This window comes from Gracilinanus agilis, chromosome 4 (genome assembly GCF_016433145.1).
Source record: "Gracilinanus agilis isolate LMUSP501 chromosome 4, AgileGrace, whole genome shotgun sequence".
Taxonomy (NCBI): domain Eukaryota; kingdom Metazoa; phylum Chordata; class Mammalia; order Didelphimorphia; family Didelphidae; genus Gracilinanus; species Gracilinanus agilis.
In genome coordinates this window covers 479190835-479218232 of record NC_058133.1, presented here as the reverse complement: position 1 = coordinate 479218232, position 27398 = coordinate 479190835, and the positions used below count along the sequence as shown (strand labels likewise).

The following is a 27398-nucleotide window of genomic DNA, read 5'->3' as shown; positions in this document are numbered from 1 at the left end:
TTTTAGTATGACATATTTCTAAAATGAAAAGCAAATACATATAAATATAATAAACAGCAGAAGTTTTCTCAGTAAGAATGAGTAAAACCAGGATGCTTTCTGTCCTTGCTGTTATTTTGTAGAGTTTTAGAAATGCTGGTCATCAGCAATAAGATGAGGGAAAGACAGTAGAGGCCTGAAGATAGGGAAAGAAGAGATAAAACTTACCTATTTGTTGATGACACTGAGTTATTTAAAAAACCTTAGGGAATCAGCAAAGAAACAAATTGAGGAATAATAACTTAAGCAAACTTGTAGACAACAAAACTCAATAGTATCTTTATATAATAATTCAGGAGAAATATTCAAAAGGGAAGTTCTATTCAGAATAACTACAGAGTGCTCAAACTTCTTGGGAGTCAGTTTACCAAAACCCACAATACCTATATAAATTCAATTTTAGAATATTCCTTAAATAAATCCAGATCTTAAATAGCTGGAGTACTATTCAGATTTCATATATAGGCCATACCAGTATAATAAAAATGACAGTATTATCAAAATTATAGGTTTGGTGCTATGCTACTGAGATTATCAAAAGGGGGTATTCTATAGAGGTAGATAATAGTTTTGTTTTGTTTTTTTAATTTCTTACTTTCTGTCTTAGAATAGATACAAGTATTGGTTCCAAGGCAGAAGAGGGGTAAGGGTCAGATAATGGGGGTTAAATGGCTTTCCCAGGGTTACAGATCCAGGAAATATCGGAGATAAATTTGAACCCAGGTCTTTTTGACTTTCTGTGCACTGAACTACCAACTTCTCTGAGCTGGATAATAGGGTTAAGAATCATTTGGAGGAACAAAAGAATAGAACATTAAGGGAAATAATGCAAAAAGGTAGGAGTGAATGTGGAATAGTATATCCAGATCTTACACTCTATTATAAAATAGTGATCATCAAAATAATTTGAAATTGGTTAAAAATAGGAAAGTAGATTAGTGGAACATATGTAAAGAACTATCATAAATCACTGAATTCCTTAGATCAATATTTGATAAACTTTTTTAAAAATGGGAAAAACTCTTTATTTCATGAGAATTGCTAGGAAAACTAGAAAGCAGACTGGCAGAAATTAACCTTAAACAGAATTTTGCCCCATAGTCCACAGTAATTTCAAAATAGATACATGATTTCTTGCCTTCTCAAGTGGTAGGAAAATGAGAATTTGAGTTGAAGATAAAGTAGAATCCAATTTTTAAAAATGGATACATGAACTGAATATATATTATATATATACACACATACATATATATACTTAAATATATATAATAATATTAAAAAGCTCTACATGACTTAGCTGAGTTTCTGGGACTTGGGATTTGTTACCTATAAATACCCCCAGAATCTTCTTCTCCAACATATTGTGACTCCACTGGATATTTCTGCTTTTGTTTTCTTGTGAACTGCTCATAGGTCTTGGTTCCTTGACTCTGGGACCCTCTCTCTTGACATACTTTTTTTTTTTTTTTTTAAGGAGAGATCTTTGAACTGAAGGCAGAACTCAACAATGAAAAGAAGGAGAAAAGGAAAGAAGCTGTCAAGAAAGTGATTGCAGCTATGACAGTGGGGAAGGATGTCAGGTAATGGATCACCTACTCCTTTCACCATCCCCCAATTTTACCTTCTCTCATTTGCTTTTTCCACCTCCTCTAATTATGCTTCTTTCTTTGGCAAGCAAGGAGGAAGTCCTCCCTAAAGTCTGTCAGGGCTGACTCCTTTTTCGTTTCTAACCCTAACTCTTGGGCCTCAGTTCATACCTGAGGGAGAAGATGGTAACTTTGATCTTGCCATACACTGATCTAGTTAGTCACATTGCCATCTTTGTGAGTCTGTGGGATCAGACTATGTTCATGCAGTGTAGAATTGCCTTAGAAGGCAGAAGGTCCCATGATTCCTGCTTAGTTGAAGTCAGCATTGTCAGTTCTTTAGACCACTAGAATTCATATGCTGTTAGAGAAACTGCTCTATTTTAAGAAATCTATCTGGTTTGAGTAGTTTTTCATGTTTCTGTGATTTTGCATAATTATTTCGGACTATGTCAGCTTTGAAATTCCTTCACCAGATGCCTGAGACCATGATGCAAGTTTTTAATGAAGAATATTTCACTGCAGTTCCTTCCTTTTTGATCACATATTTGACTGAAAGCTTTAGAGCATATGAGAGTGACTAGCATATTTTTGGTTTATGATGAAAAAATGTTTATTTCCTAGAACAAAATGCTTTCTCCAACTTTCTCCAACAAGGTTCCTATTATGCATATGGTAGTATCATATAAGAAACATGTAATAACAGAGATAACATTATTCAACCCTCTGATAATTAATGTAAAACAAGGGAGAACTCCTTAAAATAGGGAGACTTGTGCTTACTAAAACTGTTTGCCATATGTTCATGACAGTGTTGAAAAGGAAGAGGGAATTGTTGAGATAACCCAGACATTCCTGTTTGTGAATGACATTGTGCTATTTGTGTCAAACTCCGGAACATTTTGGAGCATCCTGAATGAGATCTGCAGTCACTCAGGAGAATCTGTTCAAATTATTCCCATAGGAAGAGTCAAATAGAAAATGCCTGTGATCGACATTGATATGCAGTTGAATGCACAGTGTGTAGAGCTGGCCCTTGGCTGTGTGAGCCTTGGACAGATACTATAAATGGACAGTGACCTGAGCCCACAATTGTATATGAGGGAAGACAGTGGGCTAGATTGACTTCTGGGAATTGCAGTGCTGATAATGACCCCAACCTTCTTTTGAGACAAAAAGTTTTTTTAAATATTTTTTCCAGCTATATGTAAAAACAATTTAAAACATTCTTTTAAAAAGTTTTGAGTTCCAAATTCTATCCTTCCTTCACCTGTACCTTATTGAGAAAGTAAGCAATTTGACATAGATTAGAAATGTGTAATCAGTGCAAAACATTTCCATATTAGTTATTGTTGTGAAAGAAAACACAGATCAAAAAACCCAAATATGGAAAAAAAAGTAAAAAATAATATACTTTAATCTGCTTCAGACTTCATTAGTTCTTTCTCTGGAGGCAGATATTGTTTTTCATCATAAGTCCTTTGGAATTATCTTGGATCTTTGTATTGTTGAGAATGGCTAAGTCATTCACGGTTGATCATTGTACTGTGTCGCTTGATTCTGCTCACTTTGCATCAATTCACACAAGTCTAACTAGGTTTTTGAAAGCATTCATTTTTAACCCAAGCAGCTTCTAGCAGCACTGACCTTTTTATTCAGTCTTCATTGTTATCATTACTTTATAGGTCTACTTGAAGTGTTTTTTGAGTACTGTCACCACATTACCCTTTATCTTTGCTATTTTCCTCTATGCTTCTTGTTAAGATAGAACTGATGCAAATGTCATCAAATCTCATATAGTCTGTTTGGGGGAATGTAGCTGCTTGTTATTTCTTACAGCAGCACAGATATATCATCACAATCATATTTCTCAACTTGTTCAGCCATTCCCCAATTGATGGGCATACCCTCAATTTCCAATTCTTTTCCACCACAAAAGGAGCTGCTATAAATATTTTTATACATGTAGGGCCTTTTCTCTACCACAAACTCATTACCTTCTGCCTTGGAATCAACACTAATTGACTCCAAGGCAGAAGAGTAATAAGGGCTAGGCATTTGAGGTTAAGGGACTTACCTAGAGTTGAGCAACGAGGAAGTGTCTGAGGCCAGGTTTGAACCTAGGACCTCCCATCTTCAGGCCTGATGCTCTATTCTATTATCCTAGAGGTGGTTTTGCTTGAATCAAAAAGTATGCACAGTTTTATTTTGGTCATAGTTTCAGATTATTTTCCAGAATGGTTGGATCAATTCACAACTCCACCAACATTGCATTAGTGTCCCAGTTTTCAAATGTTCTCCTCTGATATTTGTGAGTCAAAATTAAAAAAAAAATTTTTTTTTAAATTTGTAAAATATCATAATGATCTCTTTATTTATTGCTTTAATTTTTTTTTCATTTTTTATTTTTATTTTGAATATTTTCCCATAGTTACATGTTTCATGTTCTTTCCCTCTCCCCAAACCCTACCACCCTCCTGTAGCTGATGCATAATTTCACTGGGTTTTACATGTATCATTGATTTAAGACCTAATTCCATATTCTTGATAGTTGACTAGAGCTATCGTTTAGAGTCTACATCCGCAATAATATCCCCATCAGCCCATGTGTTCAAGCAGTTGTTTTTCTTCTGTGTTTCTACTCCCACAGTTCTTCCTCTGAATGTGGCTAGTTTTCTTTCTCATAAGTCCCTCAGCCTTGCTCTGGTTCATTGCATTGCTGCTAGTAGAGAAATCCGTTATTTTCGATTGTACCACAGTGTATCCATCTCTGTGTACAATGTTCTCCTGTATAAATATGAAAAATAATTATGACTGAAATAATAATATAAATTAGTATTTTAATTAAAGCCATGCTGATAAAGTTATTAGACCACGTGCTTATAAGAATTCAAATCGCCGCCCCAGTCATTATTACCTCTTCCTCAGTCTGCTGGCCAAGAGGCCACTCCCTCCTAACTCAGGAGATTTAAACTCTTCTCTGCGTGGAGATGTAGGCCTCCCCACGCCCAAAGAACCGGAACCGGAAACCTGTTGGACCACGGGAAATGTAGTTTGATAATTTCCCTGTGTCCAGAAAATACATATATATATACTTAAAGATGACATCTCCCAAATTTCACTTTTACAATTCCCCGTGAGGTCCGGCAAAAAAAAGGTTAGTCCTTTTTCTTCGATGGACCTGTAAAAATAGACAACTTCTAAAATTTAGGAATTTGGGGGATAAAAGAAATAGATGAACAAATGGTTAAAATTAGCTGCATTGACAAAAACCAATTTGGGGGCAGTCTCCTTTTGGTATAACAGTGTACAATTAAAACAATATATACAACTCAATTTCAACTCCCCATAGTTCAATCAACTGCACCCCAAAGTTCAAATTTGGTCTTCAAGGTACAGTGAAGGCTTTTCAGACATCTTCGTAGTGTCTTCACCAAACAGGTTCGTCGTCTGGATTCTGGGGAGATGGTAGGATCCTTATCCTGAAATTATTCTCAAAAGAATTTAAACTTTACATTATAGATTACAAAACATACATTTTCTTCTAAGATTTATACAATTCCCCGTGAAATTACTCCTAAAAGAGTTAAATATACATATATTTTTACATTATCGAATTTAAAAAAAAAAACTTAACAGATATCCCCCTAAGGTAAATCTTAAACACACCTTTTAAATAAAAAAGGGTACCTCAGGTCAGCTAAGGATGGCAAAATACAAAGAATAAAATTCAAGAAAAAAGAAGAAAAAATTAACTTGTGAATGAAATGTAAAATGTGCAAAAAATCTGGGGAAAATAAACTTAGACCTTTGAATGAAGGTCTAATTAAAGTGAATTCAGCAGATTGCAATTACCCATTCAGGGCCAGGACTTAAGGAAAATGTCTCTCTCTGATCTGACTTATCATCAGCTTTTTTAGGGAAACTGAGCCAAATAAATAACCAATCTTAGGTGCTTTCTAGGAATCTAAGTCGAGGGGACCCACGTCCTCTAAAGTTTTAGAAAAGACTGGGACTCCAGGACTCAAACCCCAATTTCCAAGCCCTAAAGTATTGGCATAGAACTCCGCAATTTATGCAGATTTTTAGTCAGTCAAGTCTCTGACCATGTGCTTTCTTTAGCACTATTAACGGCTTTCACATTCCCTTCTGGAATCAGACAGAAAGGCATTTAATCACAGTCCTATAGGCTCAGGTATTTGCATTAAGCTTATAAAAAAAGGATAAATAATGATTATATATGTACTTCCAGTACAAGATAAGAAAAAGGAAAAATCAATTGCTCTCATTAAAAAAAATGTTTTTAAAAATTAAAAAAAAAACACACACACATATATATATAGCTTAGAACTAGAAGGGTTATGTTACCCAAAAATGAGATTCTCTCTGAGAGAAAGTGGGTTTTACAAAATAGCAGATTCACAATGCACATTCAAATAGAGTACCATTATTTCCAACAGCACATTTTAAAACAATAAACAGTGATGTTTAAAATTATATACTTGTTACAACTTTTAAATCTTGGCTAAGAGTTTCTCAACAAACCCTGTTATTGCTTCCATAGCAAAATCTGATATTTAAAAAAAAAGAAACCTTCTGGTCTAAATTATCCTCAGATAAGAATATACAGGAGCTCCTGTATATTCTTTAAAAAAAAAATCCTGGGCAGGAAATGCTTCTACCCATTTAAGGCAATAATTTATCTTATAATAAAATATATAAAAGCTTTATCCTTTAAGACAACAATTCTTAGGGATTTAAAGTAAAAGTTAAAAAATACCTCTTGTAAAATTACAAGGTAATATTCAAAGCATGGAAACTTTCAAGGTTCTTTGCAATTACCAAGACAGAATAAATTTTAAAAGACATGTGCTCTATAAATCCAGTAGTATCAGATCAACAAGCTGGTCAAAACCTCTTACCAGTTCTAATAGATTTTTCTCATTATTTGGGAGTTACAATAAAATCATGACAGAATTAATCTAGCAGCCACAAACTACATTAACTTAAAATGATTCAGTTTAACAGGATAATCAACGAAATAAGCAAGATTAATTTACAAAACTAATTAGCAAAATACAATAAGATACAGTCTCTTAAAAAACAGAAATAAAGCTCATTCAGTTCCGAGGTTTTAAAAGTTCACCCCTTGTTCAATTTAAGGTTCTTTTGATTGAGTTCTGCTGAGTTTAAGGAGTTTTTTTTTTTTTTTTTTTAAGTTCAAAGTTCTGAGCAGGTATGGGGGTGAATATTTCTTCCCTTGAGTTCAGTTTTTAATCACAAGCAAGTCTGAATAGGCTATTCGGCCCCATTAAGGGTAAACGCTAGTTGCTAAGTCCAAATGCTAGTTGCTAGGTCCAGATGCTAGCGTCCACCTGGGCTGGGGGTTAGTGGAGAAAAGCTCAGGAAAATACCCATGTGTAGTCTGTGTGGGTTGGGGGTGCCTAAATTAGGTCTTTAGAGAAACACGTGGAAGGCTAGAAATAGGGAGAAAGGGGAATATACTACCAAATCTTTAGCGGCAGAGCTGAAGCAGTCTCTGGAGAATGAGATCTCGGCAAAGGCAGCAGCCGGGGGTCCTCCATGTTGGGGCTCGGATTGAAGTGGAACTAGCAGAATTAGCAGTATCAGCGGCAAGAAAAGCGGCGATCACAGGGACTGGAACGCTGGCAGGCTTGTAGTCAGGAGATCAGCGGCAGGAATGGAGGTCAACGGCAGAGACACACTGGCTGGGCTCCGGGATTTTAGTATCCGCAAGGGTCACCAGGCCCGGGGCATTGAGCAAAATAATTTGCAGCCCTGCAGCCATTAAAACCATTGTCTCTCTTCCCCGTGAAATAGCCTCTAGGCTGGGGAAAATCGGGAGAGGACTGGGCGAGGAAAAAAATCTCTTCTGAGACTCTGGGTTCCAGAGCCACATGTCTTCCTCTTAAACTATCTAGAAAATTGAGAATTCTTAATCCAAACTTCGTAAGGTCGCCATAATTATAAATATGAAAAATAATTATGACTGAAATAATAATATAAATTAGTATTTTAATTGAAGCCATGCTGATAGATAAAGTTATTAGACCACGCGCTTATAAGAATTCAAAATCGCCGCCCCAGTCATTATTACCTCTTCCTCAGTCTGCTGGCCAAGAGGCCACTCCCTCCTAACCCAGGAGATTTAAACTCTTCTCTGCGTGGAGATGTAGGCCTCCCCACACCCAAAGAACCGGAACCGGAAACCTGTTGGACCACGGGAAATGTAGTTTGATAATTTCCCTGTGTCCAGAAAATACATATATATATACTTAAAGATGACATCTCCCAAATTTCACTTTTTCACCTGGTTCTGCTCCTTTCACTCTGCATCAGTTCCTGGAGGTCATTCCAGTTCACATGGAATTCCTCCAGTTCTTTATTCCTTTGAGCACAATAGTATTCCATCACCAACAGATACCACAATTTGTTCCCCAATTGAAGGACATTCCCTCATTTTCCAATTTTTTGCCACCACAAAGAGCGTGGTTATAAATATTTTTGTACAAGTCTTTTTCCTTATGATCTCTTTGGGGTATAAACCAAGTAGTGCTATGGCTGAATCAAAGGCAGATAGTCTTTTAAAGCCCTTTGGATATAGTTCCAAATTGCCATCCAGAATGGTTGGATCAGTTCACAACTCCACCAACAATGCATTAGTGTCCTAGTTTTCACACATTCCCCTTTGATATTTGTGAGTCAGAATTTTAAAACAAATTTTTAAACACCACTATTCTTTTGGAGATTCTATAAATATGTGAAGGTGGAGCACATCATCAGAGTTGTAGGAATGAATAAGAAATTGTATCAGTTCTAGAGATGACAGCATGACTGATAGTTCTTTTGGCATCCACGTGGTATCAGGAAGTTTAGTGTAAGATTCCCAAGTCTCTTTGTGAAGAGTCTCTTTGGTAAACTTGTGGGAGAATGTAGGAGTCCTTCAGGAAAGGCAGATGTAGATCTGTTGTGATCCACATTTTCAGAGTGAGTGTCCCATGTGGATGAGCAAAGTTGACTTCCAAATACTAAAATCACCAGAATGGGAGCCTGGGTGGGAACTTGACAGGGTATGACACTTTTTTTAGCACACTAGTACTAAATCTACACTAGTGGATTTTTTTTTATTTTTATTTTTTTATTTTTATTTTAAACCCTTAATTTCTGTATATTGACTTATAGGTGAAAGAGTGGTAAGGGTAGGCAATGGGGATCAAGTGACTTGCCCAGGGTCACACAGCTGGGAAGTGTCTGAGGCCGGATTTGAACCTAGAACCTCTAGTCTCTAGGCATGGCTCTCAATCCACTGAGCTACCCAGCTGCCCCTACACTAGTGGATTTTAAGCTACTATTTGGCAATCATCTAGTTATCGGGCTATTTATGCCAAAGAGAAAAAAATCTCTTGCCCTTTTTTTTCTTGTAGTGTCTTGTTTTTTATTTTTAATTCTTTTGTAGTAACACGCAAAGCCAATCTGTTCCTCCCACTGTTTCCTTTCCCTTGTTGAGCAAATTAAAAACAAGGAACAAAAAGAACCCCCCAAAACAAAAACTTGTGACATTGCTCCATAGTCCAGCAGAACCAAATCCCAAATTAGCCATGATAAGAGACTTCTTTTTCACTGATACTGGGGATTCTTGATAGATCTTTTCTCTCATTTCTATTCTTGAAGGTTGTTTCACTCTGTCTCCTTGTTGGTTCTTTCACTCCTGTATTCCTTTCATGGTGATAGTTTAATTTTGGTTGGAGAGAATTTTCTTGGTTAAATGGAGCTTCTACGTTAGTTACTCCTCCATCTTGACTCCACCCCTGTAAGCCTCTCCCATTTCTAGCTCAGCTTTTTGGGTTGACACTTGCCTGTTGGTTAACCTTTGTGGAACCCTGACCAGTTGACTTCCATGAGGCACTAGACTTTCATAAATAAGTAGGATTTAGATGATAGCTTGGATAGTAACTTGGAGTAGAGATTGATGACTTGCAGATTGACTCCCAATATTAGGAACTCCAGGCATTAGACAGTGTCTAGAATCTTTCCACAGGTCTAGATTTTAAACATTTTTTTATAGTCTTCAAATTGATTTAACGTAGCTAAAATCTTGATTTTGTAAATGGACCAACCAATTTCAGATTTTCTGTGGATTGACTAGCCTCCTGACAAATGATAGGAAATTATTTTTATGGGATGGTGGTAGACTTTCTCACTATGTCAAAGATTTTTTATTGACTGCCAGAATCAAAGAGGCACGGTCCTTGCTATCTTGGAACTTGTGATATAGTAGTACATGGCTCATGTTTTATAAATGGGAATATATGTTATTTTAAAAGGCCTCTAAAAATAGGTCATGTAAGTTCACTTGGTGGTTCATGTTCATACCTGGTCACCGTCTTAATCTTCAGTTTTTAGTAATCTGTGGTTTTGTAGATGTGTTTATCCCCTTCACAAATATACATTGTAGTTCCTCTCTGATTTTGTAGATTATTTTAGAGGTTGCCATATTGAAAAATTCATTATGTGGTTCCAGGAAAACTGTGTAGTTGTCAATTTGTTAAGAGATCCAAACTTAGGAACTTTATAGTATGTTTGGGCTCACTCTGGGTCCATGCTCTACTCACCTAGCCAGAGGGCATCCATGGTCATCTTCATTCAGTTATAGAAGTTGGTCTGAGATGTTATTGGCTGCCAGTGACTGTAACTCATCACAAAAGTGTTCTTGCATTGTAGCTTATGTGATTTCAAGATTCAGTTAACAGTTATAGATGTTGCCTTCACTCTCATAACCTCTGTCCCATTTCTTTTTCCCTCTTCTTTATCCCCACCCCTAGTTCTCTCTTTCCAGATGTGGTGAATTGTATGCAGACGGATAACCTGGAGCTAAAGAAGCTTGTCTATTTGTATCTGATGAACTACGCCAAGAGTCAGCCAGATATGGCCATCATGGCTGTCAACAGCTTTGTGAAGGTAGCTTTCCTAGCAGTCTGCTTGGCACGTGTCTTCTGGTTTGGTCGGTGTCTGTACTGAGGACACGTAAGTGCTCTGTGTTCTGAAGGAATATACTAAACTCAAAACCTCACAGAGTAGTGCCAGGAACGGCGAGGACAGTGATGGTGAACCTATGGAACAGGTGCCAAAGATGGCACGCAGAACGCTCTCTGTGGGCACTCGGCTCCCTTCTCCCCCAGAGTTCCTAACTAGAAAGGCAGAAGGACTCGGGCGGAGTTGCTCCCCTCCTCCTCTCCACCGTTCCTGATGACATTTTTTCACATCCCCTCCTTCCCCTCTGCCCAGTGGCCCAATGGGAGTGCACAGGAGGTAAAGGAGGTGGCTGGAGGGGAGCTGAGTGCTTGGGCCACTTCTCTTCTCTCTACACTTGCTGAGGACATTCTTCCCTTTACCCACCCCTCTGCCCAGTAGCCCAATGGGAGCGCTTGTGTGTGTGTGTGTGTGTGTGTGTGTGTGTGTGACAGTACTTGGTCTGGGGGGGGGTTGGGTATAGGAGGGGCATGGCACTCTGTCTCTAAAAAGTTTGCCATCACTGGACTAGGAGAATGGCTGTTCTAGGGATTTTAGACATTCTTAAAAGCCCTGATTTCAGGGGATCTCAAGCCACAAGCTTGCGCCTGCCAGGTGAGTTCAGTAGAATCTCCTTTTGCCAAGTGAAAAAGAACATACCAACTAAGTTATTTCATCATATTAGGCTACCCAAGGTCAGACACCCTGCTGAACTGTCAGTAACTAGTGTGGTTCAGAAAACTAATGAATAAGGCAAGTACACATAGTCTACATTTTGGAAAAGTAGGTAACAGATTCCCCAGGAAGGAACTGATGTAATTCCACAAACCTTCTGTTAGACCCTATCTGGAAGGCAAAAATTAGGACTCAGAATTTCTTCTGCCCCTCTTCCCTTCATTCGCTTTCCCGTGAGCCTATATGCCATTTGCAGGTGATAGATGCCAGGTAGTAATACAATAATAGTTGTAAGAAGCTTCTCTTGGTAGTGGAGAGAGAGGAGGAAGATAGTTTCTAAGTCCTTGTTATTGCCACATTTGGCAACACAGGATTAACAAAACCAGCTCCTAAGCAGTTAAATAGATAATGTAGGAGAGGTTTGGATTTTCACTTTGAGCCTGCACTCCTGGGAAGGTGCCCCTGGGGGCGTCTAAACCAGGAAACCTGATTTTCTTGTGTGGCTTGTAGAAGCCATCCTGATGATGTGATGGTCATGATAGATACACCTGTTTTTTTCCCTAGGATTGTGAAGACCCTAACCCTCTAATTCGTGCCCTGGCAGTCAGGACTATGGGATGTATTCGGGTAGACAAGATCACCGAGTATCTGTGTGAGCCACTTCGCAAGTGTCTGAAGGATGAAGACCCTTATGTCCGAAAGACTGCAGCAGTGTGTGTGGCCAAGCTGCATGATATCAATGCCCAGATGGTGGAGGATCAAGGCTTCTTGGATTCTCTTCGGGATCTCATTGCAGACTCCAATCCCATGGTAATAGATTTCTGATGTCATACATTATTTAAAATGGACTTCTTTTCAAGCTGTGTTGTATTCAATTAGCCTATTGAAACCAACTATCTTGTTTTTAGATTATACAAGTGCTAATTTTGAAAAGTATGATATCTGAATTACTGCAAACAAATAAGATTTATGGCAAATAGGCTTAGGATGGACCTTTGCTTCTGTACTTGGCCTCTGTATTTGTTCAAAAGGAAGGTGAAATTTTTCATAATTCTTTTCAACAGATTGTACTTTAACCACTTGTCAAATGGTCTTTCAAAAATTACCTAAGTGAATGACTAATAAGGATTTATCCGATGGAGATAATTGGATCAGAGAAATCCTTATTTTCTAATTTTTGCCTTATGTTTGTCCAGGGACCCTCTGGGGCCTGCTTCCTTTTAGTTGCTGAGGTTAAGATTAAGAAATGTTGAGCAGTGAGATTAGAAGAGCCCCTGAGGTATTTTACTTGACTCTTTGGGTCTTTGATTTCTATTACTTTGACACTTAATTCCCTCCACATTTACCTATATGAGAAGGAAAAAACCTCAAGGGATCCAGTAATTGTGAAGGTCTTTTGAACTGGGGTGATTTGAATTAGAAGAACATGGCTGCTTTCTTTGGATAAGGCCTTGGTTTAAATATTTGGCTTGCAATTTGGGATAAATGGCAGTAACATTCAAGGCTTAATCTTCTGTTGAATTTTTCAAATGCAGTTTCAGATTGATTTGAACTGTATGAATCATTTGTAAATGCTTTATCCTTCCAAAAGCTCTGGAACGATAGCATTCCTGTAGAATGACTGTCAGGGAAGAGGCTCCTTAGGCAATTTGACCTGAAATAGATACCATCTGTTTAATTCTCAATAAATGACTGAAATATGAGATTTTAAATTTCACACATAATTCACAGGTTGTCTAGGCTACAGTGAACTGTCAGATTTTATGTTTTAAGATGAGAGCATAAAGTCCTCTAAATTCTTCTTCATTGATTTCTAGGAAATCTAATAACTTCCCCAAGGTATAGGGAATAGACTTTTATGTAAAACCTAACTTATTTCTTGAAACTGCTTTTTTTATTGTGTTAGAACATTGCTTTCACTTTAATTGCTTTTTTTATCTTCTGGTCACATGGAACTTAGGTGGAGCTTTAATTGTGTTGTAAAACTTTCATACTATCATGAAGTTTAGGCAATGTAGCCTATTTTGGAGAGCACTGACATGGGACTAAATTCCATTTCCAGGACTACCTTTGGTTTCCTGAATGACTGTGGGCAGATTTGTTTACCAATGTCTAGCCATCTTTTGAAATACAGAGGATAATTTTCTGTCTCCCTTGGTTTTTTTTTTCCTTTATTTTTAATATTCATTTAAAAAAAAGTTTTTTTTTTAAAACTCCTTCCTGTCCTTCAGTCACCCATTGAGAAGACAAGTACAATGTAGTCATACAAAACATATTTGCATAGTAGCTATGTTGACCCCCTCCCCCCCAGCTAAGAAACATAAAGAAAGTGGAAAAAAGTCTGCTTCAATCTGCACTCATTTGATCAGATCTCTTTCTGGAGGTGGGTAGCAGTTTTCATCATGGGTCTTTTGGAATTGTTTTGGAGTATTGATCAGAGTAATTAAGTCTTTCACTTGGGATATTTAAAATGAAAAAAGTGAGACCGTTTGCTTCAACTTTCTTCTTTTCCTTAGCAACCCTCTCAACAGCATGCCCCACTCTCTTCTCACAAGGTACTGAAGAAATGTACCCTTGATCACATCCTCTCCTTCCTTTCTTCTCCAGTGTATTGCACCCATTATCACCTCCCCTCTCTTCCAGTTTCAATTTCCCCAATGACTGGTTTCTTTCCTACTGACTGAACCTGTATAAACTCTTTTTTTTTTTTTTTGGTAAAATTTTTAAACCTTTATCTACTGTCTTAGAATCAATACTAAATATTGGTTCCAATGCAGAAGAATGGTAAGAGCTAGGCAATAGGAATTAAGAGACTTGTCCAGGGTCATATGGCTAAGAAGTGTCAGGACAAATTTGAACCCAGGACTTCTTGCCTCTAAAACTGGCTCTCAAACAACTGAGCCACCTAGTTGCTCCCCAACTGTTAAATCTTAGGAGGATTTACTAAGCAGAAAGTACAGCAAAAAGAATGAAAATAACATTCCAAACATAGGACACATTCTCTTAGGGTAGAGAGAGCTATTCAGGATTGAAGTTTAGAAAGGCTTGAATAGGGATAGGATAAGGGGCCAAGGAATTTGAGTGTGGAGGAGAAGGTAGGTTTGAACTAGTTCATTAAATGATACCCCTGCAAACAAAACATGAGATTTCCTAGAGGCTATATAGTAAGGAAATAACTTGTGGGGAATCAGAGTTAGAAAAACTATCATTCTTGTGTAAGGGGTAGGAGTATATAAATGAGCAGAAGTAAGATACATTCATTCTTTGCCTTTTCTTAAGTTGCTCTGTGGCTGCCTTGAATATAAACAGATGTCCCTCAGATATAGGCACAATGACGTAGTGTTTAGGGTGCTAGTCCTGGAGTCAGGAAGGTCTAAGTTCAGATCCTTTCTGGACACTTTATACTTTGGGCTACCTCTGTCAGGTTCAATTTCTTATGTGTAAAACAGAGATGATAATAGAACCTGCCTTCCTGGGTTGTTGTGAGAGATAGAGATAAGGTTAATGTAAAGTGCTTTGCAAATCTTAAAAGTACCATGCAATCTATCATTATTTCTAGTGGTAGCATTGGTGGTATTGCCAGATCTAGTTCCTACATACCAGAGGAGAGTCTTCTATCATTGGAGTCAAATTCATGTAATCCAGTGGGGCATCACTTTCTTAGATGTCTTCGAGGAGTTCTTGGTGATGCCCTTCAGGCTCCCTATTGCCTTTGGAGAGCCTTACCCTGGGAAATGATGCCTGTTGGGCTGCTTTCCCTTTTTTTAAACCACTTTGGAGATTGTACCAATTTTATGCCAAATTTTTAGTTCTATTGCTGGTTTTCAGACACTATTTCATGTGATGGAGCTGTTGTCTCATCCAGAAGGACAAGGTGTTTACATAAAGCCTTTGAAATGCACAAACCAACTTTTATTTGCACCGAATTTCTAATGTTTATTCCCGTCACATTGTTGCTTGACAAACATGAAAATCCTCAAAACTTTGCCTTGAATGGTGGCCAGCCTCAAAGGCATTTAGCTGAGTTAGAACCACAATTCTAAGCTTTTTCTTTTTCAACCACAGGTACCATATTTTACTTAAATAATGGCAGATAAAAACCACTGTTATAGGTTACCATTTCTTTTTTTCAGCTTTTTGAAAGTATCTCAGGATTTAATATAATCCTTTTATGTAATAATTGAGTTTAGTTTTTCTTTTTAGGCAAAAATGGTACAATGTTTGGATCCCAGTGAATGTCATTCTTCAAAGTAGTCACCCTGGGAATCTAAACACTTTGTTGGAGAATGCTGCTGTTTTTCAAACCACATTGGAACTCCTAGAATTACTTTAAGTTTACCAGCCACGTAGTAAAATTGATCCTTCTAGTTGTGGGATACTCTCCCATGGTTTAGAACTGTGTTGGCAAATCTGTGGTATGAGTGCTCCCTTCCTCCTCTCCACATGTGCCCAAGGACATTTCCCTGCCCCTCTGTCCAGCAGCTCAATGGGAGCACTTCCTTCCTCCCTTGTCTGGGGCATGGGGGTGGCTTACAATGAAGCACGGAGACTGCATGGGCATTCAGTCTCTAAAAGGTTCACCATCACTGACCTAGAGCCTTTCTCTTCCTTTTTCTCCCTCTCAGTGAATGAGGAGTGAGTTTGTCTTAATTTGTGCTTTAGCTTCCCAAGGAATCTGGCTTCTCTCAACTGACCCTGAGCTCATTTGCCCTTGGCCTAGTGCTTTCTTTTTATTATGCTTTATCTAGAAAAAGTTATTTTGGACTTGATATACTGAATCAACTAAATCTTAGAGTCCTGCCCAACTGTGATCATTTCCCTGTGCCTGCAGAGTTCCTATTCCACCATATTTAGGTACCTGCCACCCCTTCCTTGCTTCCCTTCTGGGAGGTGAGAGCATTGGGGAGTGAGGCAGGAGCAACAAAGGAAGGATACAGATGGTTTCTGGTCAGGTATAGTTGTCCTCAGTTCCTGAGAGGAAGAAGAACGGGCCTTCAGGTCCTATGGTGAATGCAGTTTGGTGGGGAAGATGGGAGATCTTTGGGATCTCATCTCTTCCAGAGCAGCATACAGACTGAGGCCAAGAGCCCATATGTACAAAGTTTGGATGATGCCTGACAACAGCTTTAGAACTGGGATGTTGGTCATCCTTGTGCACCCCAAGAGAGCCTACATGTCAGGTCAGCAGTGGAACTAGTGAAGTTCCGTTTTATTGGAAGTGGGGAGAGAGCCTAACTCAGGCATATCTGATTGCTTTTCTGCTGAATAGGGTCTTTAGGGATCTTGGACCTAAAAGGCCAGAGATTTTCTTTTCTTTCTTTTTTTCTTTTTTTTTTTTTTTTGGTGATATAGTTCCAACTATGTATACTTTTACCAGGGCATTTATTTCCTGTGGAAAAGAATTCAGAGAACTGGTGAAAATGAGTTTCAGGTAATCAAAATGACATCTAGCAATTCTAGCTACCATGCACTGCACTAGATCTCTTGAAAGGCTACCAGGGTGTTGGCCTGACTTGCTGTCATGGCCTGGGCTTGTTCTGGCCTCAGTATATCCTCCTGTTGGACTCCTTTTCTCCCAGTCCCCTAATTGAGCATTTCTTCCATTTTGGTGTTTTCAGTGAAGAGTATGTCTTGAGTTTTAACCCCAGGATTTCTCATAGCTAGCCAGTCCAGAAGTTTCCTTATTGATAGTAGTTTTTGGTGTGATTCTCCATCCCCCAGTACTATCTAACCAAATAACCAATGTATTTCTTCCCCAGATCAGGGCATTACTTGACCCCTGATGGAAGGTTGTGCACGGTCTGTCTGTATGATCTTCAGGGTCTAGAGAGCAGTCTTTAATACACTCCCTTTCCTGCATTTTGAGCCAGACAGATGTTTTGGTGCTGGCCCATTTGAACCACTTGGATAAAAAAAGTGAGAAGTGGAGGCTGTTCAGGGGCTAGGAGGTACCATGGGGCCAAATCAAGTCTGGGAATCAGAGATAACTTTATCCTGGAGTATTATATCCAGAACCAGACTGTCTGACCTAGGGTCAGTGCACATTGCCTGTGGTCTGCTGACAACACTTGTCTCTTTGGTTGTGTGCCATAAGCTAGTCATTGAAAGTCAAGCACTGCGTGCAGCTGGCATGTTTCTCTTATTTATCATATAGCACTCAGAAACTTCTGTCTGAGCACAGGTAGCCTTTTTTCTAGTTTGTAAGGCAGGGAAATGGAAATGGATTTGGAATGTGATTCTTGTGAGAGAGTCCAATGGAGAGAGTAGATGGTAAAGCCCAAACCTCCCCCTGGCTGGCATTGTGTTGGCTTTTTGGCCAACTTTCTGCTTACCTAGTGAGCTTGTCTATAAAGGCATTACCCTGCAGGACAGCTGGGAACATTCATTTTCAACCACAACTTATTAGTGGATTAGTAAAATTAGTAGATTTATTAGATCTACATTTTCAGAATAGTGACTGTCCTTTTTTTTCTATTTGTATTCCTAGCATCTTAGACATAGTAGTTATTGCAAAGATGTTTGTTGATTTTTTTTTCTTAAGTAATCAGAGCTGTAGCAACCATGATGGAAATAATTTTACACAGTTCACTTAAGGATTGGGAACTGTGACTACTGTACCATTTGGCAAAATTTTGCCCAAGTCCTACAGGATGATAGAATTTTAGTGTTGGAAGGGACTGTGGTGGTTATTGAGTTCAACCCATACCTGAAAGGGGGAATCCATGGGTCCACCTGCTTCTTGAAGACATCCATTATGAAGATCCTATTATCTTCTCAGACATCCTGTTATGCTTTCTGAGAGTTCTAATTATTAAGATTTTCTGACCTCAAGTCTAAATTGTCCTCTTTCTAGATTCTGCCCATTGTTCCTGATGCTTTTCCTCAGGGCCAAGAAAAACAAATTTAGCCTCTCTCCCACATCTTGGACCTTCAAATATTAGGAGAGAGAAGAATTCCCCATCTCTCCCCTCCCCCCCCCATCTCTTTTTTCCATCTTAAGCATTCTCTGTTCCTCTCCTTGCATGACCTAGATTTGAGGCACTTTACTGCCCTGGTTACCTGCCTCTCCAGCTTATCTTGGCTGTTCCTTAGCTCGGTTGCCCAAGATTTGGTTCAATCCAGGTAGATCCCCCTCCTCCCATTCACATTGGCTGTGCTGCTTGGAAGTGTGGGTGAGACTTTTTGGCTGCTACTTAACACTTTGGGCTTGTATTGTTCCTAAACTTTCACCTCTTCTTTAGACAAGCTCCTACCTGGTGCCCCTCTCTCCCACCCTCCACTGCACCTAGTCCTGAGAGAAGTAGAGTCTTTAAACACAAGTGTAAGTAAGGCTTTTTGGCTCTAATTTACTCTCATTAGATTCATCCCATTGCTCAACATGCCAAGATTTTGGGATCTGTCTTTCATTCACTGTGTTAATTGTTCCACCCAGGTGCCAATATTCAATTATGGGCCTTTATTCAAGTTATTGATAAAAATGTTAATTGGCACCACTGATCCCTGGGGCCACTGGAGCCCTCTTGCCAAGTTGACATCAACCTACTATTGTCTGTTTTTTTTTTGCCTTTGCACTTGCTGTGGTCAATGCTTTGATCACTGCTGCCTCCTCACTTCTGGAATCTTGGGTTTTGTTTCTCCGTAAGCAAGGGCTACTCTCTTTGGGGTTCTTCCCTCTCACCTACCAGATAGGGCCTTTTCTTCTATGTGCCTTCTTGGTACATGTGTTTAAAAAAAGATTCTCTCAGATATATACATATATGTGTATGTATATGCATGTATACATACATGTAATATATATATTCTGAATTTACCAAACACCAAATAAAATAGACATTTCCATAAACATAATAGAACAAGAGAAAGGATTGTGTTTTTGTGTATACATATATAGACACATATATACATGTGTCTATGGATATGTATGTGTGTATGTGTATACGGACACAGACACATTTTTCTTACATATACACAGGCATGCATGCACATGTGACTCCTTCATTAGAATGTTAGCTTTTAAAATTTTTTTTTTAATCCTTACCTTTTGTCTTAGAATTGGTTCTAAGGCAAAAGAGTGGTAAGGACTAGGAAATGGGGGTTAAGTGACTTGGCCAGGGTCACATAGCTAGGAAGTGTCTGAGGCTAGATTTGAACCCAGGACCTCCTATCTCTGGGCCTGACTCTCAATCCACTGAGCCACCCAGCTGTTTCCTATGTTAACTTTTTCAAAACAGGGACTACTTGCTTTTATCTTTTTCTCCCTAGGGCTTAGCACAATGCCTGTCATAAAATAACTAAATTAATGCTTGTGGATTGATTTCATGCCTGCCATTCATTAACTCACATGTCTGTCTTTTCCACAAGAATAGCTTTAGGATATTTTACCAAATATTCTGTTAAAATGTAAGGAAATTGCATATAATTTGTTTTTTTTTCCCTAAAGTCTTTGTAATTTTAGCCTCAGGGAAGGGAAGCCCAATGCCCCACATATTTTGGATTCTGTTTGATGTAATGTGGACATTTTAGACTCCGTTCAGAATGTCTCTATAGATAGATTCCAGGATTGGTTCTGAACAGTGGTCTCCTGGAAGTTTATGGCAGAGGTTCAGTAGAACTAGCAGCAGATTAAAATATCAAAAGCTTTGTTCTCATTGCAGCCCTTTTGCCAATCTACCCTTTGACCTTGTTCAGACTGCCCCAATTTCTCTAGCTTTCTTATCTTTAGAACAGACACATAACATTATTCTGGGGAGAAATCCAGTATAATTTAAAAGAGCTTTGTATATTGCTCCAAATGTTAGAGGCCGAGGTCAGTTTCTGATTTGCCTTTGTGTTTGGGGGAGGGGAAATGGTTGCTAATCATATGTAAAGAATTATGCATAATGAGATTATTAAGAGAATGAGAATGTTTTGAGAATTTGCATAATATGCTCCTTTGACTCTGCCTCTGACTGTAATAAATGCCCGTTGTTTTTTGTCTTATTCAGAAAGCTTCTAAAAGAGCCGGTTTTAGAGCTAGAGCAGGGAATTCTGTTGTTCCTTCATTGCACAAATGTGCGTACTGCCTTTGGCGAGGCTTCATTTGGGGCCTTAAAGAGGAAGATGATCCCTGCCCTCAGTGAGGAAGGTGAAACCCTTACACTTGGTGGGGATATTTAGTGACTGGTCCTTTTTGCCAGCTGGAGCCCCACGTGGAAATGAAATGGTTTTAAAAAAGAAACTGAAAATTTCTTTCTCGTGCAGTCTCTGGGGGTTGTTCCTGGGGGCACTGTCTTGTCTTTCTGATGTGGAGGCTGCTAGTGCTCACTGATGATGAAGTAGCCTCAGCTTTTCTCAGCAACACCCAAGACCAGAAGTGAAGCTGGAGAAGCCATTTCTTACAGGTGTGCTAGGCTCTGAGGCACCATGGAGGGATGATGGGGTCTGTGAGAATTAAATATTAATGGTTTGACTAAAATATATGAAGATTATAAATAGTAATGGTGGTTGCTGATTCAAAGTATTATTGCTCAAAGTTGAAATGACTTTAATAGCTTTTATTTACAAAAGAGGTAGAAAGAGTGAAAGCAGAGAAATACAAAAGGGCGGAGAAGACATTAACCTGTCTAACTAAATATTGCTCTGGTGCTTGACTCAGCCAGGACTTATTGACCTTCAACCAGAATTAAACTCTCTAAAAGACAGAAATGGAAAGCCAGCTATCCACTTACCCAAATTCCCTTCAAGAGGCAGGTCAAGATGCTGACTCAAGCTGAAGGTGATTCTTGAGGCCAACTTTCTTCCTTGAGTTGACCTTCTTCCTTAAGCTGACTTTCTTCTTGAAGTCCAACTCCTTCTTGAAGCCTACTTCCCTAGCCCCAGAAATTTTAGAGTGGCTTCTTGTCCCTTCCCCTTTTCACAAGGGCCAATCACAGCTTCCAAATTTCTCAGCACTGCCTGAGGGGGATGGACCAGTGCTTTTGGGAATCACTTCCCAACTTCTGGAGAGGTGAATACTCATCAAAAGAGTTTATAGATTCCTGGCTGACTGAGGTGTGAATTCTCATTCCCTGGCTGATTGAGTTGAAAGGATGTGAATTCTCTAAGTGGTTTGTGATCTTCACCTAGTTCAAGCTTTTGTTGATTCAGTCAAAAGAGAAAGGAGAGTAAATCCTGTTTTTACAATCTAGTGAGGTACTAAGTAGGGGTACTTAAGTTATTGTTAACCAAAGTGTTAACTCAAAATAGACAAAGGGATTAAAGGATTCCCTTTCACAAGTGTAAACTCAAAGAGAACAAAGAATTTTAACAGCCTTATAATTAATATGGGGATTAAGACCTTTATAAACATGCATAGGTCAAAAAAGGACAGAGGTGACTGAGAGAGATACAAACCAAGTTCTATGAGATAGTGGAGAAAGGAGGAAACCACACTTCTGGTTTTAAGGAACCTTGGGAAGATTTTAAATGAAATTTGTCTTGGTCCTTTTAAAAAAGGCCTTTAAAAATTATTTTGAATTTACCAAATACCTAGAAAATGGACATTTCCATGTATGTGACAGAATAGAAAAAGTATTTTCCAGGAAGCTCCATATCTCCATTGTGTACAGTTTGCTTTTCTTTTTAAGTTCTGTAATAAATTCAACCTGTAGCTTTCAAAATCTTGCTTATCTGTGATTCTTTATGGCCTTCCTTCTGTTCTCTGTATTTTAAAAAAGATATGTTGTTTTCCTTTCTTTTTTGTTCCACCTCTCATCTGCTTGTCTCTCCCCTCCCATTATTATTTGGGGAATGGCTCTTGACCATTTGAGTCAGACATTCCGAAAGCAAGGAAAGATGGCCAATCATGTGATGGGGAAGGACTGAAAAAATCCAAACCCTGTTAACAGGCAGATCTGAGAACCTGGCAGTCTGTTGGATTTGGTGGCCTACATCCTTGCAGAACATCACAGCACAGTAATTGTTGCCCTATGATGATAATTTGAGCTCCTACCACGAAGACACAGGAAAGCACTTTGTACTTTTAGATAATCTCCCTCAAAAACCCTAAACTTTCAGGTTCTGTTTGGGCTGTAGCTTTTTGGAAAATGAGTTTCCTTGGAACTTCTGATTCTTTCTTGAAGTGGGGCTAGTCTGGGTGCTAGCCTGAGGGGGGCTCCCTGGGAATGCCTTCTGGGAGCTTCTCCTGCCCTGTCAGGTGCTCCGGGGCAATAGAGGGGCAGCACTTGACCATCAGAAATCAGCATCAATTTGGAGGAGTCAAAGAAATTAGTTTTTCAAGTCCCAGTCGAGTCCATGGCAGGGGTTTTCTGTGGTCTTCGTCCAAGTGGGCATCTTATTTTAGTATTACCTCTGATTTATTTTTAAATATCTACTACCCTTTTGTAAAGGTCAGGGTTCCAGGTATTCCTGCTTTACAGCTTCTGTCGCTGGATTAGCCAGTATCTAAGGCAGGATTCCATTCTGGGTGTCCAGCTGCTATTTTCTCTCCTCTGTCCCACACTGCTTTCTTCAGCTGGTCAGAAGGGTATCGAAGGAATGACTGTGTCATGTCAGATTTAGTGGAAATATTTGACAAGATGACTGGGGGTGTTGTGTATAATCCTCAGGTCCTCCTGAGGCCAGAGGAGTGGGGGCCTAGCTGTGTAGGGAGGTCAGATCCTCTGGCATAGCTGTGCCCTATGGCACCACCTTGGTTCAGGGAGGTACTAGAGGAAGCAGGATCTGCTAGCTGGGAACCTGGGAACCAACTGGGCCAGTGCTCTCCAGGTCTTGCTCCCCATTACAGAAACAGGAGCTTGTAAAGGCATCAAGGAATAAAGACCTTTAAGGACACTTTACTGATAGATTAGAGTCCATTATTTTTAGAGTAACATAAATCCACAATGAAGAAATAATTTAAAGTTGGGAGGTAATAAGCTAGGTTAGCTCACATGCCGTTTGTGGCACAGAGGGTAAGATTCTGTTCAGTTCACCTAACATTAAACCCTGGCTGTATTCAAAGCAATGTAAGTGTAAAGAAAAGTGGATTGAGACCTAGCTTTAGAGGTCAAGAATATCTGGGTTTCCAAGCTACCTATGGCATACATTAGTTGTATGTCCAAGGAAAATTCTCTTAGCCTCTCAGGGCTTCAGGCATTTCTTTGTGAGTGTAAATTGAAGAGAGAAGGAACAGCAAAGTAGCACAGTGGATAGAGTGCCAGTCCTGGAGATGGGACATCCTGAGTTCAAATTTAACCTGACACCTCCCACCTGTGTGACCCTGAGCAAGTCAATTAACTCCCATTGCCCAACCCTTGCTGCTGTTCTGTCTTAGAATTGACACTAAAACAGCAGGTGAGGGTTTAAAAAACTTAAAAGGAAGTTGCTGGTCTAGATTGGTATAGGAAATTTCCATGCTAAGAATGCAGTCATTGGTCTGGCTTGAAAAAAAATATGGTCAAGCCCTGTGCCTTGTTTTAATTTCATTACAGTTGGCATAATCATTTTCCTACGAATAATTGTTTTCACAAGGTGGCTGTGTTGTATAGAATTTCACTAGGACATTATAATTTTCCTTCTGGCTGTTGTTTTTCCAATATTTTCCTCATCCCATTAAAGTATTTGTTCCTGGTCCTCTTGCAAGTAAGAATCACTTAATAGGGCTGACTCTTTTGAGATAAACATTATTGCCAGGACTCCTGGGTTTTCTTTGTAGCCTTTTTGAAGTTGTTCTTGTTAATGTTAGTGCTCTGTGCTTTTTTCTTCTCAATAGGCTTGTCTTTGGTGGCCTTTTTTCTTTCCCTTCCCCTTAATAACTCTGAAAAGTTGTCTTCTCGAGTTTTGCCATCTCTGTTACCAAGACACACTTAAATTCTCTGGTTCTGTCTGGTGTTGCTAATGTTAGGGCCCCTGTTACCTCCTATAATTCTTTGGTTAGCTTTCCCACTTGTTTTAATTATTAGGCAACAATTTATTCAAAGGGAACTTTTATTCTCTTAGTATTTGTTTCCTTTAGCCACTGTAGTGAGAAGCAGAGTAAGCTCTGTGTACTCCTTTCCCTAAGATGATTCCTGAGGTATGTGGAGATTTAGTGGTGTTTCAGGATTCATATTTTCAGTCTGAGGAGGAATAAAGAATGAAATACTCATTTAGTGTATATGGTTCACTTTCTTCATTAGTCTTCCTTCCCTCCCCCAAGGAGAGATTTCTTAATGCTTAGGGGCTAGTCCCTTAAAATTGGACTTATGCAAGTCCTATGCAAGAAACTAGAGGACACATCTGCACAAAAGGTTATCTGATCCTGAAGGTCATTGCTAGTGTTAAAATGAAGATTGAGAAGATATATGATCTGATCTTGTTTCTTTCTTTGTATCTCCTCCTATTACTACTACTATCTCCCTAGAGATCTTCCTTCTAGATATGCGGATGGCTGGTATGTAGATCTTAGAGATAGTATGGATGAAGGAGGAATCAGGTGCCCAAGGCCTAAGCCTGCTATAATTGGTGAAGGAAGAACACCCGCTCCTCTCACAATAGCTATGGATGTATTCTATCCCTCTTCTCTCTCACTGGCTTGGTTGGTTAAGCCTGTCAGTGGCTTCCTTCTAACAGTTGCCCAGGTTGGGACCTCTTGAGAGGTTAGGCAGATGGCTATTGATTGGCTTTGGAAACGTTGTTATCTGTCTGCTGGTATCTGTCTACATATTGATTCTCCCTTCCCAAGGGTTGTGATAGAATAACCACTCAGGAAGGTACTTGTTATTAAATCATGATATTAACTATTAATGGGGAAAGGATAACAAGGTAATAGATTTGGGGATTGAAAACCCTATTGCTATTGTTTGGCTACTAAGCTAATTGTTGATCAGTACTGGAGATTGCTAGGCTGGTAGAGGCTTGAGGTCTAAACCCTCTCACTAACCCTGACCTGACCTGGCCACAGTCAAGTCAGAGAATAGGGAAGGCTATTGATGTAGATGTTGATTGATGATTTGTATATTCTCTCAGCTCTACTGCTGATAATATTGATGAATCACTAGCTCTCTCAGTCAAGCACAGGTTACAGGTTCAGGTTCAGGCCTACCCTCTTCTTCTCCCTCTGTCCCAGTTTTTGCTCCAAGAGAAGTTTGCTCAAGTCTCAGCTCTGAGTTCTGAGACTTCAACTGTAGTTCTTAGGGGGGTATTTATAGGGTGGGGCCAACTGACTTTTGCCCCTGGCTCATGCACCCGGGAACATTCTGAATCTCTCAACTGCCATCCCTGTCAGTCAAGGTGGCACCCATCTTATCCCAGATAATGATTTTAACACTAGAAATGGTTGTGTTAAATAATATTTTAGTTAATAAGGGAAGTCATTGTCCTAGAAAATGAGAGGTGGTTCTAGGTTATTGTAACTATAGCAATGAGGGAATGCAAGATCAGAAGTTAGTTAAGTTTTCAGGGATACATTTAGCTTTAATAAAGGGGATAGTATGTATAATTCACTCTCTCTAGGCTTTCTCCTATTGCCATTTGAGCGAGTTTTCTTTTCTTTTTTCTGACTTTACTTGCCTTTTGGTTCAGTGTGGAGAAAATATGAAGGTCAAATCTGTAACTCTTTATGCTCACTGCATATGGAGAGTGGCTCATAAATCAGTTTTTATAGCTCAAGAGTCAGTCTTGTTCTTTCAGTAATGCCATAATATGATTATCTCTGAAAGAAAGATGTGGAGTAGAAGAATAAATTTTTCTTCTCATATAATCTTGTCATCTTTGCTAGGAAATAATACCAAAGGTTCTTCTAACTTTGCTTTTTCCATTTAAATTGAATTTGAACCTATTAATCCTCCTCTCACACTCTGGTTTTCTTTTCATATTTGTATAGAAATTTTGCTACCTCTACAGCCCTTCCACTTCAAGGAATGCAATTTAAGAATCTTTGGGAAATTGAATAAGAAGTATTCTGTTAATTGGGGCAAAAAAAGAATCTGTCAATCCACAGTTGATTAAATATGTCCCTGTATTAGTGATGCATATTAATGATTAGCCTGGATCACAGTCTTTAAGGCACTTAGGATAATTGAGAGACAGAATGGACAAATTTACCTCACTTTATAAGATAGATATGTTCTGGAAGAGTTGAAATTGCAAAATTTTGGCAAATTAAATAATTTAAGTGAACCACGGAAAATTCACTGTTTAAAGGAACCTGGAATAAAGGTGCCTTTTGTAGTGACCAAAAAAAAATCCCCAAACAAACCCCAAACCCAACACCTTAGTATAGGTTTTCTTATACTTAGGCCTAGCCTAAGTGTCTGGGAGGCCCTAAGTAAGATGATGCTGTTCACATGGTGGTAGCATCATGTAGACACAAAGAAAAAACATTTAGCTAAAATAGCACAGTCTTTCCAGTTTGGGGCTTGGAGGTGAGGAGGATTGTTCTTTATGTTGGTGGATTGGTTGATTTGTTGCAGTGATTGATAAAGTATTTAATCATAGATTTAGAGCAGGCAGAGTCCTTAGAGGCCATTGAGTCGAACCCCTCATTTTACATGAGGAAACTGAAGTAGAGAGGGTTAGTGACTTGTCCAGGGTCATACAACTAGTGACAGAGATAGGATTTGAACTAGGGTCACACAGCTCAGTATTGGAGGTAGGATTCAAACCCCCAGATTTGAGAGACACATAGAAAGGAAGGCTGCTTAACTGGACATAACGTTCCTTGATGGCAACATATTTGCTTAGAAAACATATCAACATTATCTGTGTGCTATTGTATTGTCATTTTTTTTAACATTTATTAATCTACATTTTTAACATGGTTACCTGATTCATGCTCCTCCTATCCCCTTCACCCCCCCCCTCCACACTCCCCCTACCCATGGCCGATGAGCATTTCCACTAGTTTTGTCATGTGTCCTTGATCAAGACCAATTTCCAAATTGTTGGTAGTTGCATTGGTGTGGTAGTTTCGAGTCCACACCCTCAATCACGTCCACCCCGACCCATGCGTTCAAGCAGTTGTTTTTCTTATATGTTTCCTCTCCTGCAGTCCTTCCTCTGAATATGGGTAGCATCTTTACCATAAATCCCTCAGAATTGTCCTGGGTCATTGTATTGCTGCTGGTACAG

General features: G+C 39.1%; 1 protein-coding gene across 1 annotated transcript in view; it reads left to right on the top strand.

The window, feature by feature from the left end:
* Positions 1-27398, top strand: part of AP2B1 (adaptor related protein complex 2 subunit beta 1) — a 154802-nt gene that overhangs the window by 9627 nt on the left and 117777 nt on the right. Inside the window, exons 3-5 of the mRNA XM_044672741.1 lie at positions 1514-1619; positions 10469-10604; positions 11895-12140. Of these exons, the coding sequence (XP_044528676.1) occupies positions 1514-1619; positions 10469-10604; positions 11895-12140 (488 nt within the window). The remainder of the gene's footprint in view (positions 1-1513; positions 1620-10468; positions 10605-11894; positions 12141-27398) is intronic.